Source organism: Equus quagga, chromosome 14 (assembly GCF_021613505.1).
Source record: "Equus quagga isolate Etosha38 chromosome 14, UCLA_HA_Equagga_1.0, whole genome shotgun sequence".
NCBI lineage: Eukaryota > Metazoa > Chordata > Mammalia > Perissodactyla > Equidae > Equus > Equus quagga.
In genome coordinates, this window is record NC_060280.1 from 7,790,485 (window position 1) to 7,805,279 (window position 14,795).

At 44.4% G+C, this 14,795-nt stretch overlaps 1 protein-coding gene and 1 long non-coding RNA gene across 2 annotated transcripts; both read right to left on the reverse strand.

The window, feature by feature from the left end:
- Positions 1 to 6,379: 6,379 nt before the first annotated feature.
- LOC124252196 (spermatogenesis-associated protein 31D1-like) lies at positions 6,380 to 10,306 on the reverse strand. The gene has a single exon (XM_046685456.1). It carries the CDS (start codon positions 10,304 to 10,306, stop codon positions 6,380 to 6,382), a length of 3,927 nt encoding a protein of 1,308 aa, XP_046541412.1.
- Positions 10,307 to 10,341: 35 nt separating this feature from the next.
- Positions 10,342 to 12,438, reverse strand: LOC124252527 (uncharacterized). The gene is made up of 3 exons (XR_006891982.1): positions 11,530 to 12,438; positions 10,871 to 10,931; positions 10,342 to 10,592 (listed from the first exon to the last, which is right to left on the reverse strand). It is a non-coding gene; the product is annotated as an uncharacterized LOC124252527 (long non-coding RNA).
- Between the last annotated feature and the right edge of the window lie 2,357 nt (positions 12,439 to 14,795).

Genomic DNA, 14,795 nt, shown 5'->3' on the forward strand with positions numbered 1-14,795 from the left:
ACCACAGCTCAGGGGCTATCCTTAGTCTTTGCCTGGGAGCGGAGATGCTTATGGCTAGAGTTGCCCCAATGACCTGAACACACATGCACGTACACACACAGATACAATTTCACATATCTAGCCACGTGGGAATTCATAATAGTAATGAGAGGATTCCCTGGTGAGCAAAAAGTTAGAGGAAAGTCAAGAAGGGGTAGATAACATAAACCTTGATTTCTAAACTGGCTGCTTCCTTTTACTGATATCTTGTTTCTTTAAACACATTAATCTGGATAGCAGTTTCACCTGGTTTAGAAAACTTTCTCCCTTATCCCATTGGGTGGGATTACACTAAACTCTCAGAGACCGATCTTATTCCCCTTATAGCCAGAATCTTATTTTCAGGTTCCACTAGAAGCTTTCTTTGTCTTCCAAAGAACAAAATAGAGCATCAAGTCCCATCCCAGAGACGTATTTGTACAAATGAGATTAAGTCAAACAATCGCTTCATTATTTTTCCTTGAGGGAATTCCTATCAATTTCTCCAATAGATAATTTATATTAGAGTGAAGAAAGGTGAGTACATTTTTATTGTTTTCTTTTCTCTAATACATTTAAAATAACTTTACAGTAAAAATGGAAAGATCTTAGACCCCCCAGCAACATCTACTAAAATAAGTAAGCCAAGGTGACTGGATTACATTACCAGTGTGAAGATTTATAGAAACGTAAACTTCTTCAATTTGAACAGAGAGCTGAAATGTGAGAATATTTATTTCTCTTCCTTATTACTCTAAAAATAATTTCTTTTTCCTAATTCATTTAAAATTCCATACAATATTTTGCCATAGGGCTCCTGATCAAAGCTGAAAAATTCAGAGTACAATTCCAGATTGAATCATCTTTTAGATGGTATGTAATAATAATTTGCTTTAGAGCTACCGTGCCTTACGTACAATGCTAAGCCCAGGAGTTCACAAAAGAGCTCACAAGTTACCAAAAGAGGCAGATATACACGAACATAACGACATCATAGAGGCATTACAATGTAGTAAACAATATCTCGGGTGGAGGGAGAAACTAGGAGAGACAAGACAAGAAAAGCTTTGTAGAATAAGAACTTTTCACTGGCATTGGGGCTTGGATGACAATGGGGTTGGAAGCAGGAAGGGGATTCCTGGCCCAGGGTCCAACGTATGTGAAGGCACATATGAGTGAAAGACAATGACATGTTTATAAAATAATGGTTTAATTTGTTTTAAACACTTTTATATATAAAACATCATATACGAAACATAATCTATCAGTCCTGAAAGAAGGACTTGTATTGATTGAATATTTCCTGTAAGAAGGTAGATTATTGATTTTTTTTTTCTTTTTTTGAGGAAGGCTGGCCCTGGGCTAACATCCCTGCCCATCTCCCTCTACTTTATATGTGGGACGCCTGCCATAGCATGGCTTTATAAGAGGCGCGTGTGTCTGCACCTGGGATCTGAACCGGCGAACCCTGGGCCGCTGAAACAGAACCCGCGAACTTTGCTGCGCCACCTGGCCGGCCCCCGATTATTGGTTTTTGGTTGATTAATTTACTTCCCGTAAGAAGGTAGCTCCAAGGAATTCACAGGAGGAAGAGAAGATTTGCTGCTGGTTCCACACATTTTTCTCCAGTTGAGCTGAATGCCAAATGTCAAAGAGGATGACCAGTGCTAACCCAGCACACTCCTTTGTCTTCTTTATCATCCTGCCGCAGAGTGACTGAGTCAGAGGATGCCTTCCCCAGGAGCATACCTCTGCTTCTCAAATGACTTGTTTTGATATACTGTGGTCCTTTGGCATCTGCAGGGAATTGCTTCCAGGAGCCCCGCAGATACCAGAATCCGTGGATGCTCAAATCCCTTGCATAAAATGGGTTAGTATTTGCATATAGCCTACGCACATCCTCCTGTAGACTTTAAATCATCTCTGGATTACTTATAATACCTAATACCTTGTAAGTGCTATGTAAATAGCTGTTATGCTGTGTTGTTTAGGGAATAATAACAAGAAAGAGAAATCTGTACACGTTCAGTACAGACACAACTATCCTAGGCCTTTCAATCTGCAGTTGTTTGAACCTGAGGATGCAGAACCCTCTGATACAGCAGCCTGCTGTATGCTTACATCCTCGCTCCTAGGTAGTTTCAGTGTAACAATTTATGAGGCAAGCAGTAGGTCTCTATGGTTTGTTGAAACTATTTAATCTCTCTATGTCTTGGACCCTAACTTCCTGGATAAGGGTCTTATTACTAAACCTCAGTTTCTTCATCTGAAAATTGAAACTACTGTAGTTTTTCGGTCGAAGACAGTATTAAATTTAAGATATTCCATTATTGTTTTTTGTTCAACTACTAATAGAAAGCTGTATTTATGTTATGTCATAATGTTTTATTTTCACTAGTTATGTTGTGTCATACACACAGAGAAAATATTCTTTTAGCCTGGAGTCTTATCAAAATCACTTTTAGATTTACAAAAAAGCCTGAAAAATATAAGCAAAATAAATCAGTTGAATTATTTCTAAAACTTGTTAGCATTTAGAGTCTGATTCTTTTGAATTACTCCTCTGTTCGTAGACATCAATGTCCTTTCCCATCCACACAATGTCATTCTTTCTGCTGTCAAGATCACTGGAGACGGAGCATTTTTAAAAAGTAATCCATTTCTTAAAATGACACTGGGATCTGAAATTGCCTTTGAAATTATGGAAAGATAGCCTAATTTTGACTCTACTATCAGGTCTGTTAATAATGCATTAGCTAATCCTCAGTGTGGCTGTGAAAGTTCTTTAAGGAATTCTGAAATTAGTCAACCAGTATTTCCTAAAGTATATCATACAGAATATTGATCAGGTATTAAGGGATTAAGGATTAAACAATTTTGAGAAAGACATCAGGCTTTGTCCTTTGACATTGCACGTTAAATGTTGGCATGTTATAGACTCTCTTAAGACTTGAAGTAAAGAAAAATTGAACTTCCGTTAAACCAATATTTCTCAAATTTAGTTGACCCAAGTCCCTTCTTTTGTGTTGGATGTATGTGTTGTGTTTGAATGTATTTGTGAACACCAGTAAAGTTGGGGCCTTGAGAGAGTTTGGAAATGTCTGATGTACATGACAGGGACTATGAAATCTGCTACTTTTAGGAACCTGTGATCCGAAAATTCTCCATGCTCCATCTTCATATCTAATTTTTTTTTTAAATCTGGTCCTTCATCCTCTTGTGGCCCTGGAGGAGGGTGACTTGGTGATGAATGAACACAGTCTATCAATAGCAGAGATGAAAGAGCAGCACAAGTTCATGTCTAACACTACTCGTGATGTCCCAAGCAGCTCACATAGACCTGGAATCCAGGGGCGAGCAGAAGAGGAAGACAGACCTAGCCAAAATTATCTAACTGTGAAAAACTTAAATCCTATTCATATTATATGCAACACGCATAGGAGAAAATAAATCCTACTATGTGAGGATGCTTTGCCAAGACAAAGTCGTTCTATGTTCAAAGGCTGTTAAATTATCTGTTAAGCTGCTTATTATAGGGGCAGGATAGTACAATGTATGTAAACACGTGGGTTTAGGCATCTGTTATTGGATTCATATCCTGGGCTTTCAACTTACCTGCTGTATTTGACATTGAGTAAAGTAGTTGAGCTTTAATTTGCTCATCTATGTAACGGAGTCAGTTATAATATCCACTTTTTAAGGATAGAGATTAAATTACAAAATCCACATAAAATGATTAGCTCCATCTTGGTGCATCTTTGGTTTTGCATAATGGGAGCTATTATTATTTACTGCAGGCTTTTAACTTGGCTATGTGTTTTTGTAGAAAGGATCTATTTCTATTCAGTAGTTCGACAAGTGTTTAGTTAGAGTATCCCTGTTGGGAAATTGTCAAATTAAAGGTTATATGGCCGCTGCCCTCATTGAACTTAGATGTTACCCCTGATATTTCTTCATCTGTGCTCATATGTATTATTCTTTATTTTTTTATTCATACCTTGTGCAGACTTAGTAATTCCACCATAGGTGATAGAAATTTGATCTCCTTTTCTAAGACGTCAAAGGGAAGAATGAGGAGTAGACCAGCTTCTTTTGAAGAGAAAATATGGAGTGATTTCAGTTCATTTTAAACTCATTACCAGAAATATGAGGTAATATGTGTTTAGATATAGAATGTGACCGGTGTAAATGTTAAAAATCAAACATAGTGTTGCTTATAATAGTCAAAATTGGGCAAAATAGTCCATGATCTTCTGTAGGGAATCAGTTAAATACGGCATGTTTCTGCAAAAATATTTACAGGGACTGAATGACATATGCTTAACCATGTGGCTTCCTGAGTCAACTGCTTAAATTTGATTTCCGATTCCAGGACATAATATCTGTGTAACATCAGGTAAGTCAATGACCTCTCTAGTCTTCGGTTTCTTCATCCTGAACAAAAGTCATCTTATTCATCAGGTAGAAGTGAAGAAAACATCAAGAAAAACAAATCACGTGCTTGGCACCATGTCCTACATGTAGAAAGCAGCAACGTTGGCAGAATACCCTACATGGAGGTGTGATTCATATCATTCCAGGTTATTTTAAAGCACAAGGACTCTTCCCTCTATTGTCTAAATAGTTTCTAAAGAGCATAGAAATGGCTATTAATGTGAGAATATTCTGTCTAAAATCCTTTCCCAATTTGTGTATAAGTTGCAGGTAATTTCAATTTTCTGTGTTCCTCTCAAGAAATAATATTATGTTAAGAATAAATCTTTGGCTCTATATTTTCATCCATATACCTTTCAAAGTGTTTTTTAGAATCTCTAAAATATTTTCAGTTAGGAGTATAATAATGCCTTCTAACTGAAAATGTCTGTTAGGCAAAATTCTAATATGCATAGACTTAATGACATATCTTCTTTTTTAAAAACAATTCTGAGAACTTTGAGTTATCCTAAATCATTAAATGTAAATATCTTCTTGGAGAAAAATATATAAGAAATAATATTTCTTAGTATTCTTGTCGTGAAATGAAACACCAGGTGTTCTGGGGGAGACCAGCCATGGCTCCACCAAGGCCGTGAATATCAGAGGTGGCGCTTTCATCCTGATAGGTGAACTGTACACACTAAGGGCAAGATCTTGTATATTCCTATTAAGCATAGATGGAAGGAAGGCAGCAAGATCACCTTCCCCAAAGAGGGGGATGCCATGCCTGATGACCTCCCTGCAGATATTGTTTAGTATTCAAAGAACAGCCCAGTGCCTTTTTGGAATAAGGCATCAGTGTGCTGTGCAGTGCCTGGATCAGCCTCAAGGTGGTGATGCCTGGATCAGATTGAGGAGGGGGCGGGGGGAACAGGACAGGGTCACCATATGGATGATGAGGCATAAAGCTTTGTTCTACCAGCAAGGTCCTTCTTTCCCCTCTTCATTTTTTCTTCCCTCCTCGCTTACTCCAAGTCATCTTTTCCTTACTCTCAGCTTTATTTTATCCTGGGAGGTAGGTGGCTACCTGGTCAACATTGTTACTACTGGCAGCCGAGTGATGCTTTTGCTTTGCAACAAAATATCATTTGGCAGTCTGAAGAAATACCTACAGAGGGGAACCACTTCCCCCAGGTGCCTTTCCAGTAGGGAAACCTCAATGTAAAGTTTAAAGTATTCTTCCCTAACACATTAATATGACTCACATGACAGATTCTTAAGGAGTGTCTGTGCTGTTCGTAGCCCCTCCCCCACCAGCCCAGGATCCACTGCAGCAATACCCTCCCACAGCCCCCAAATCCCATTCAGGGTTCACCCACCTGTGGGGTCCTCTGGTCACTGACCTCTAAATCATGATGAAGCCACTGTTTTTTCTTCATTGTTGTTTTATGAATTGCATACCTATTCTTGACCCTCTTCGGATAGAGAACACCTGTCTTCCCTACTCTCTGAAGGATGTAAAACATTCAGTGAGTGGAAGGTGTGGGCTGCTCTACACTTTCGTTAAGGCTAAGCGAAGAGGCAGGAGGCAGAGCCCACCTCCTCAAACTTCATCAGGGAGGAAATGGGCTTTTGGGGACACGTGATATCTCTTTGTCAGCAAGAGCTCCAGAGCACTGGTGACCTTTTAGAAGCCAGAGGAAGCAATCAGTAAGAGCTGAACTCACTCCTCCTTTTCCCTAAGCACAAGCCCTGAGTTACCTGAAACCCATGCCCCCAACACAGGACACAGAAAAGACATCACTATTATTAGAGAATCATTTATTGGGGAGAATTAATATTCTCCACAAGAAGGAATTATTTTGCGGTGGGAAATTTTCCGCTCTCGAAACGCTGGAAAAGTGTTTTCTGTTGACATAGAGACGGATCCCTAAACATAGTGCCTTTAGCAGTGGTGAGAACAGCTGGAGGCCCCTGGGCCGGCTTGACGCCTGCAGGTGGGGCTTGGATGGGGCACATGCTCCCTGCGGGGCACAGATAAGGGACTCTTCTGATCCAATAGCTGATCTTTAAACGCCATGACTTTCTGAGGGTGTCTGTTCTGGTCTCTGATCCGTCTAGGACATGTAGGATAATTCTGGCCAGCAAAGACAACTTCTTGGTGGCAGGACTTGGTGCTTGGCACTTTACAGGAGGGAGCCATGTAGTGGGAAGGATGCCCCTGGACAGGCTCTGCCTGGGCCTGCTCTTCTGCCTTCTGCTGAGTTTTCACAAACTTCCTCAGGGAAGGAAGGGGCTCTTGAGGGCGGGTGATCTCTGTTGCACACCGCTGCCGCAGTTTCTCCACTGGGAACTTCCCAGGGACCGTCCTGGTCTTCTGAGCCGTGGTGGTCCCAGTAACGGCAGCTCTCCCTTTAACCAGGCCTCTGCTCTGTGCAGATGATATGGGGCTGCCCTTTTCCTGGGGATGTTCTTGCTTTTTGCCTTTTGTCCCAGGATGAAGCCATTGAAAAATGTGGTTCATCTTTTTTCTGAACAGACTTTCAGGAGGAGGCTGTGCCTTCTGTGATGAGGTCTGGGAAGACTTGCTCCCAAGCGTCCCCTCTGACGCTGTGATCTGAGTAGGGAAACTCTTTCTTGTAGGTTGGGATGTCCCCAAACCTGCATCCCCTCCACCAAGCTCTTCTTTGTTGGGGCCCGGAGGGCTCACTCTCATTGTAGCTGGTGGGAATTTCTTATCCTCGTACCTCTTTAGGTCTTTCTTAGGGACCCAAGGCTCCTTCCACTGCTGCCTGCTGATCCCACTGTCCTCCAGATGGACATGCAGCACCTGGGAAGCTCCCATGTCCCCACTGGAGACACCGTGGGCATGAGTCAGTGAGGCCTTGTAAGTCAAGCTCTCTGAGGCAGGGGACCTGTCAGTGTGTTGGCCTTGGACCTGGCTCTGATTCCTCTTCTCTAGTTTCGACTTTAATTCCCCAAACAGATGTTCCTTAAGATCCGATGACTTCGGGTCTTGGGGAACTTGTCTTTTTGGTGCAGGGCTTTCAATGGTCCCAGTAATTTCTATTTTACTGTGATTCTCACGTATCATTTGGGAGCTTCCTGGCTTGCTGGTTGTCAACACATTACCAGTTTTTGACTGCAGAGCGTTGAGCTCCTTGGCCGTGAATATGTCCCTGGCCGTGTTGTGCATGGAAAAGGGTTCCGACTTAATCTTTTTGTCCTGTCGCCTTTCTCTTCTATCACTGGAACTCACTCTCTCATCCTTTGTCTCATGTTTGGCACCAGCTTGCCTTGCAGGCAGCTCTGGGGGGCATCTGTTGCCTAGCTGAGTAAATTTCTGACTCGCTTTGCCTGTGATGCCACATGTGACAGGCAGATGAGTCTGCCTGGCACCCTTACTCCTCTGAACAACCTCTGCAATCTCTTGGTTGATACCAGAGGGTGATTGTCTCAGCACCCCTTGTCCTTCCCTGCCCATAGGTGAAGTAGCAGGGCAAAGACGATCCAGGACCAGGGCTGAATTTGTTGTTTCCGCTTTTTCTTGAGGAACAGATTTAGAGCTTCCTCGATGGGGCTTGAAGCCCTCGGATTTGGAGTCCACTTCCCAAGTTGGGTTATTTGAGGGGGGACAGTAGAAATACGGCAAGGACTGGGATGCAGCATCTTCCAATTTAAACGCCTGTATGGATTCAAGGACCCTGCAGGGAAGGCCCCACTCCATCCTCATATGAAACCTTTTAATATGGGTTTCCATCATCTGTTGTGCACTGGAATCAATGAAGCAAAGCTCCTGGAAGGTATTCAGGGAGGAGTTCCCACCCAGTGAAGGTGGCAAACTCCTCTGTGTTATTTGGGTGTGGGATTTGTCAGAAAGCAACAATGTCTGCTTGCTAGCATGCCATGAACTGCGCACCGTCCCAGGGAGCCAAGCCTCACTGATTTCCTCAAACTTCTTGCTCAAATGTGCTTTTAGGACATTTTCAAGTTGTTTCTGATCTAGACTTTCCTCCAAGGCCCTTGAATTTTTCCCTGACAGACTTGCCACGTGACTATTTAGGTCTTTCTTAGAGTCATATGCCGGATCCTTATCTGAAGAGCTCTTTGGGTCACTCAACAGATGAGCTTTGGGGCCGTTCTCTGGGCTATGCCCCTGATCCTTCCCCATCTCCTTCTCTACCTCAAGCAGTTCTGAACCCCTCTCATGGAAGCTTTTGGATTGGCTCAATCCAACATTTAGATCTTTGTTCACAGAGATCCGTGAGAGTCCACGATTGCTCTCTGACTTAGCTATCTCTGAGAAATCTCTTGGAGGCATCATCAGTGACAGACACTCACAGATCCTGCGGGGCAGGCCCCACCGGTGTTGGATGAGCCTCTTTCGAAGGTGATGTTCCAGTTTCTTCCTCAGCTCATCACTGAGAGGAAACTCTACGTGAAGGATGGAGATGGAGGCATGGGCCTGGGAGGCCTGAAGGTAAGGAAAGTTGGGAGCTGAAGAACAAAATTCTTCCTGAGATCTTTGGACTACAGAGGGGGAGCCCCACAAACTTTCCTGTTGCTTCTGCAACACTTTCCATTCCAGTTGTTGAATTTCAGATGAGGTGAGAGACTCTGATTCATCCTGGGGTCTATGGTAACACACTCCACAGATCCTTATCTGGCGTAGAGGACCAGAGGGTAGGATTGGGAGTGGGGATTTAAGGTGGGCCTGGGACTTGACCTGAGTGAGAGGTAGGGGCTGGGATTGGGGCAGGGTTTGAGGCAAGGGTTGGGGCTGGATCTCAGGCAAGGATGGAGGTGGGCGATGGAGAGGTACTGGGGATTCTTGGCCCATGGAGGCATTTGAGATGGTATTGAAAAGGAAGATTGTGGTGCAGTCACTTGAGTCACGGATAGCAGAGGGCAAGGACTCGCTGTGCAGAGATGGGAGACCCCAGAAGAGCTGCAGACATTTTTCCTGTAAATGGTCCTCCAAGATTTTAGGATATGGGGGCTGCTCATGCATGTGCAGCTCCTTTGGTTTGCCTGCACTGCTCCAAAAAGGAAGGGAGCATGCTGAGTCACACTCATCAGCATTTGACTCTGACGTTTTCCCCGAAGGATTTAGTTGGTGGCCTGGCCTAAGTTTTTTCGGAAAAGAACCCTTCTCCTTCTCCTTTTCCTTCCACATCAGGAAATCACTCCTCTTTCGGACTTGTCTCTCCAGGAGTGCCAGGACATGAGGGCTGAGAAATGAGAGGTTACCAGGCTCTATAAGGTTAGCTGTAGGGTGTCTCTCCAGAGAGGACTCTGAAGAATGGAGGGCAAGAAACTCTCGATTAAAATCACATGGTGCCAAGGTGGAAGGTGCTAAGAACAAGTCTTTGGCACAAGCTTGCCACCAGGATAATTCTGAAATTGACAGGCTTGAATGGTCAGTGCCTCTGATTGTTGGGACATAAGTGGACAACCCGCCAGGGCTATCTGGAGATGAGTTCTCTGGAACAGACTTCAATAAGATGGAAACAGATTTAGATTGAGTCACAGTTAAAGGGTGGTCTGTCGGTGGTGAGACAGACAGGCTTGGTGGTGCGTGATGACAAGCCAGTGAATCAGTGGGATTGATTATCTGGGACAAATTTGGTAAGGGGTTAATATCTTGGGAAAGGGTGCGGTCAAGAGAGAAGATCGTATTCAGAGACAGAGTGGCCTCTGGTTGGAGAATAGGATCCATTGCCTGGGTGTCATGTGGTGGGAGAGGGGGAAGGGCAAGGGGTTGGGGTGGGGAATGGTCTGCTGGGAATTTGGACTCCAAGGGAGGAAAAGGCTCTGGTGGCATAGAGTGACCCGGTGGTGAGGGTGAAAGAAAGTCAGCTAAGGGTGTCATTGGGTTAGGTGAGAGAACAGAGGGGGGTGGTGGGGAAGGGTCAGGTGGAGGGGATGGTGTTAGGTCTCCTGGAGGGACTTCTGAGAAGGCAGAGGACAGAGTGAATGATGACTCAGTCCCAGAAGCTGTGGAAGCCATAGAGGACACAGAGGCAGTATCATCTTCCAGGTCCTCCAGGAACAGCAGCCGATTGACCTCAGCAGTTGTGCTATTACACACCTCACAGGAGGGGTCTGGGCATAATAGTTGACGAAAGTGGGTGGTATCGAGAGGCCGGCCTAGGGGCCTGCGGGAGACAGAAAGTAGAAAACTGTAGCCAGGACCAGAACAAGGAAAGGAGGACCTGCCGGCCTGTCAGGGGAGGGGCCGCCTGAAGGCTGCTGCCCCTTCACAATGCCCCACGTCTATGACTTCACCATACACTCAGCAGCCCTCACCCCAAGGCCTTCATTCACATACCCGTTCCTATGGCAAACCTCTCCCATGACTACTGCAGGCTGTACTGAATCCCTGGAATTGCAGAGAACATGTTAAAGAGGGATCAGGAAAGAAAAGACTAGTCACCTTTTCAGAATAGAAATTAGCCTCCTTTTCTCCTCTGTTTCCCTCTGGTAATTTCTCCAACCTGGGAAACCAGAAGAGTGAATTACATGTAATAAAGGTAGAAGCATAGGTGTTACACAGGAGTCCCTTTATGGGAGACCCTTGGGATATTAACGGGATATTAACTCTGAAAGCCCCAAGAATCAGTAGATGTGGTCAAACGGTCAATGATAATATTAATAAGGTTCACATGTGTTTGTTGCTTCATTTATAAAGTACTGTCACATACATTATCCCATGGGATGTTCAAAACCACCATGTGAGGAACATAGGTCAATGGTTACCTCAAAGAGGAGTCTGATCATCCAGGAAGTCAATGTAGTTTCACAAGGTCAGGAGACAGAAGTTCTGACTCTTGACGTCTCCCACGGCCACCCACTGGGCAACACCCATTGTCCAGGCCCATCACTGCTTCATGCCCAGAGCTGGGCAGAGCAGGAATCTGAGAAATGTCTCAGGTTCTGACTACCTTCCCATGAGCCTTTCCTCTGAGGCCTCTATTTTCTGAGAGGGACTCTATCTAGTGACTGACATCCTCAGAGACCATGGACCTGGGACCTCATGGAGAAGACAGGAAGGGTCACCCTTGGAGAGCTCAGGTGGGATAGGTGGAACCTTACCACTTGATGTTCCACCTTTTCTTCTCCTCTTGGCTCTGCCCTGATGCTGAGAACAAAAAGAAAAGAATGAGGAGCGAGGACTTAGTTGTCTTGCTCCTCTCTCTAGGAAACTCAGCTATTCATCCAAGATTAATGTCACTCTCTATTTTTATTACTAGCACTTTGTGTTCCTTCCCTTTCTGAATTTCTAAAGGTGATAAGATACTTTCAATTTTTCCTTCTTTGAAAAACTCGAAGGAGGATTTTTGGCTAGAGTCCACACTTGATATTCTCAGTCAGAAGTCCTCTGCTCAAGGAGGGCATAGACTCTGAGGCCCACAGTCACATCTGTGCTTCCTCAGATAGGACCCTGTATCCTGGGACAGAGCTCACACTCCAGTGTCTGCTCAGAGGCTCAGCCCTGCTTTCCTGATCTGCCCAATACAAAGGACGGTTTGGTCGAATGACGCCCGACATGGGAATGTGACTCATGATCCAGTGTTGGGAACAGTGTTCTCCTACACAGATCCCAAACTCTCTAAATAACCTAATGCAGGGCCGTGAAATCACTGATGGGATCTAATCCAGGAATCCTCCACCACACCCAGATGGTCTGTGAGTTTTGAATGGGAAACAGTCCCAGCTGAACCCCTAGTCCTGCCTGGCCTATTCCCCTAGAAGGATGATGTTCTATCCTCTATTCAGACTTGCCATCTTAGGAGTCTCTCTGGACCAACTCATTTAAAAATGTGGGACTAGAAATGGAAACAACAATAAAAAATCCCTGTTGGTGGCTTGCCCAGGGATCCTTACCTTTTGGTAGATTTTGGTTTTCCAGAAGGTTGGTAAAGATGGAATCCCCACCAGGAAGCACAGGAACAGAAGAAGCAACCACAACCCACACACGATGGTGAGGTTGTGGTCACTATCTAAGAAGGTTGAGCAGATGCTCAAAAACAACTCAATATGGCTATTCAGAAATGAGAGAACATTCCATTGACTGAACTCCATTTTCTGAATCGCAAGGCTGCCTGAGGCAACTGAGCTCTGAGAGTGTCCACACTTGCCTATAATCCCAGGCCTGCATCACAGAGCACTGAAGAGTCACAAAGGGTTTCAGAGTGTGGGGGAGGGGACATGCAGAGGGTGTGCCCATGGCCCCTTCCCCCCACCAGCCCAGCTGATCTCTCCATCCATCCTGGGCCCTCCAGGTCCCTCTGCCCTACCCTGCCATCCTATTTTCCAACTCTGTCCGTTCATCATATCATACAATTACATTAATGGAATTTTCTGCCTGTTCCACCTGTACTCCAGATATTACCTGGGCCCCCTTTACTGTTTGGAGAGCTTGACTTTGGTTTCACCAATTCCACTGCCTCGAAAGTCTGAAATGCTCCCTGAAATTTTTGCTTGTACCCAGACATTTACACTCAGAATCATATATGTCCTCAAATCCATCTTTCCTTTGGAATGTTTTTGCCTTACATGAACCCTGATATAGAACTTAAAGTTCTTCTTTACTCATTTGGTTTGTGAATGTTGAATAACAAATTTTAGTTTTTTGCTTCAGTCAGCCTTTACCATCTTCAGCCAGTGGGGCTGACTCAAATAATTGAAATGTATAATTCATTATTCAACACTCACAAGACTAAAATCAGTACAGGCATACCTCACTTAATGAAAGGGATATGTTTAGAGAAATTCGTCATTAGGTAATTTCGTTGCTGTGTGAACATCACACAGTGTACTTACACAAACCTAGGTGGTAGAGCCTACACACCTAGGCTATGTGGTGCTACCCGTATGGGACCACTGTCATATATGTGGTCCATTAGTGACCGAAACATCGTTAATATTGTTACGTGGTGCGTGACTGTGGTGGATGACAATGACAAAATGGAGTACCATTTTCAAGTCTTCTAAAATGGAGCTGGGAGGCCATTAAGGAAGTTAATCTCCAAGGTGAGAACCACTGCTGTACGTAAAGCTCAGTTCTGAGCATATCACCCCTTTGCCCAATACTCTTTATTGCCTTCCTGCCAACAACCACATGAGTGCCTCTGTGTGTGTGTGTGTGTGTGTGTGTGTGTGTGTGTGCGCGCGCGCGCATGCGCCCTTCTATCCAAGGCCTTCTGCAGTCAAGCACCAACTCATGTGTCCCCACGCAGGGAGGTGTGTTCCACAGTCATCCTAATGGGTTATCTGCTCTTCCCTCTGCTCTCCTGCCGCCTCTCTCTGTTAATGTTGGGTCCTCTGCTAGAAATACCCGCCTCCTCCCTCTCCTTGGAGAAACCTTACTCATTCTTTAAAGCTCACTTAAAAATTAATATTTATCTAAGGAATCCATACTTGTGCCTTTAAAATCAAATAGTACTGAAGTCTTTATAAAGAACCGTGACAGGCCCTCCCCCACCTCACAACCCCAGTCCTTTCATCCCCCCAGTCCCATTCCCCGTGGAAACCACTTTAGCCATTTCTGTCACAGCTGTTCTTGTGTTTACCTCCATTTATATAACTAATACGCGAATACTTGTATTTAAAAGTAATTTTAAAATATTAGATACTAACTTCTTGCCGTGGTAGATAAAATTTGAGTAGGTAAAATTGCAGGTGGATGAAATTTGGTCGACACCCCATTCCCCTCTTCACTCTTCTCAGTCTGTCCTCACTTAAATCTTTATTCATGCAAAGTTCATCTTGGCATGGAAGGTGACCCCTTTCCCGGAACGTGTTCAGAGACTGCTCCTCCCCTGCCCCCACAGAGCTGTGTATCTCTCTTAGTGCACTGTTCCCCTTGCCCTTCCACGTTGGGGTTATCTATAGAACAGGTCACACAACTGTGGTCTTTACTGCTGTGTGCCCGATATTGGTAAACCCTGCTCTTCTTCCCTGTCCCTAGCCATCTCTATATCTCTCTGCTTTGCCAGTCTCTGGGTGGGGGGAAACCAAAGTGGGTACTTCATGTGTGCCCTGAAAGGCTGGGACGCTGGTCGTTCACTCTTCTCTCTCTTTCCCTGAAAGGAGAGTTCTTTCTAGCTGAGGAGTTCCCTCTTAGCACTGAGTAATGCCAGCTTAAAGGATGGGGTGATGCAGGCAAAATGAAGCTGTTCTTCTTTCTCTTTATGTGTGGTTATTCTCACATTTTTTGTTCTGCTATGTTGCTAAAGTTTCTTAAGGGGGCTTTAGAGCTCTCCCAGAACTCTTTTTGACCATGGGTAGGTGGCAGTCTAATTGTTGATCTTTCTGGGAGGACAGAGGCTAAGATCTCCTACTGCCCCATCTTGGTG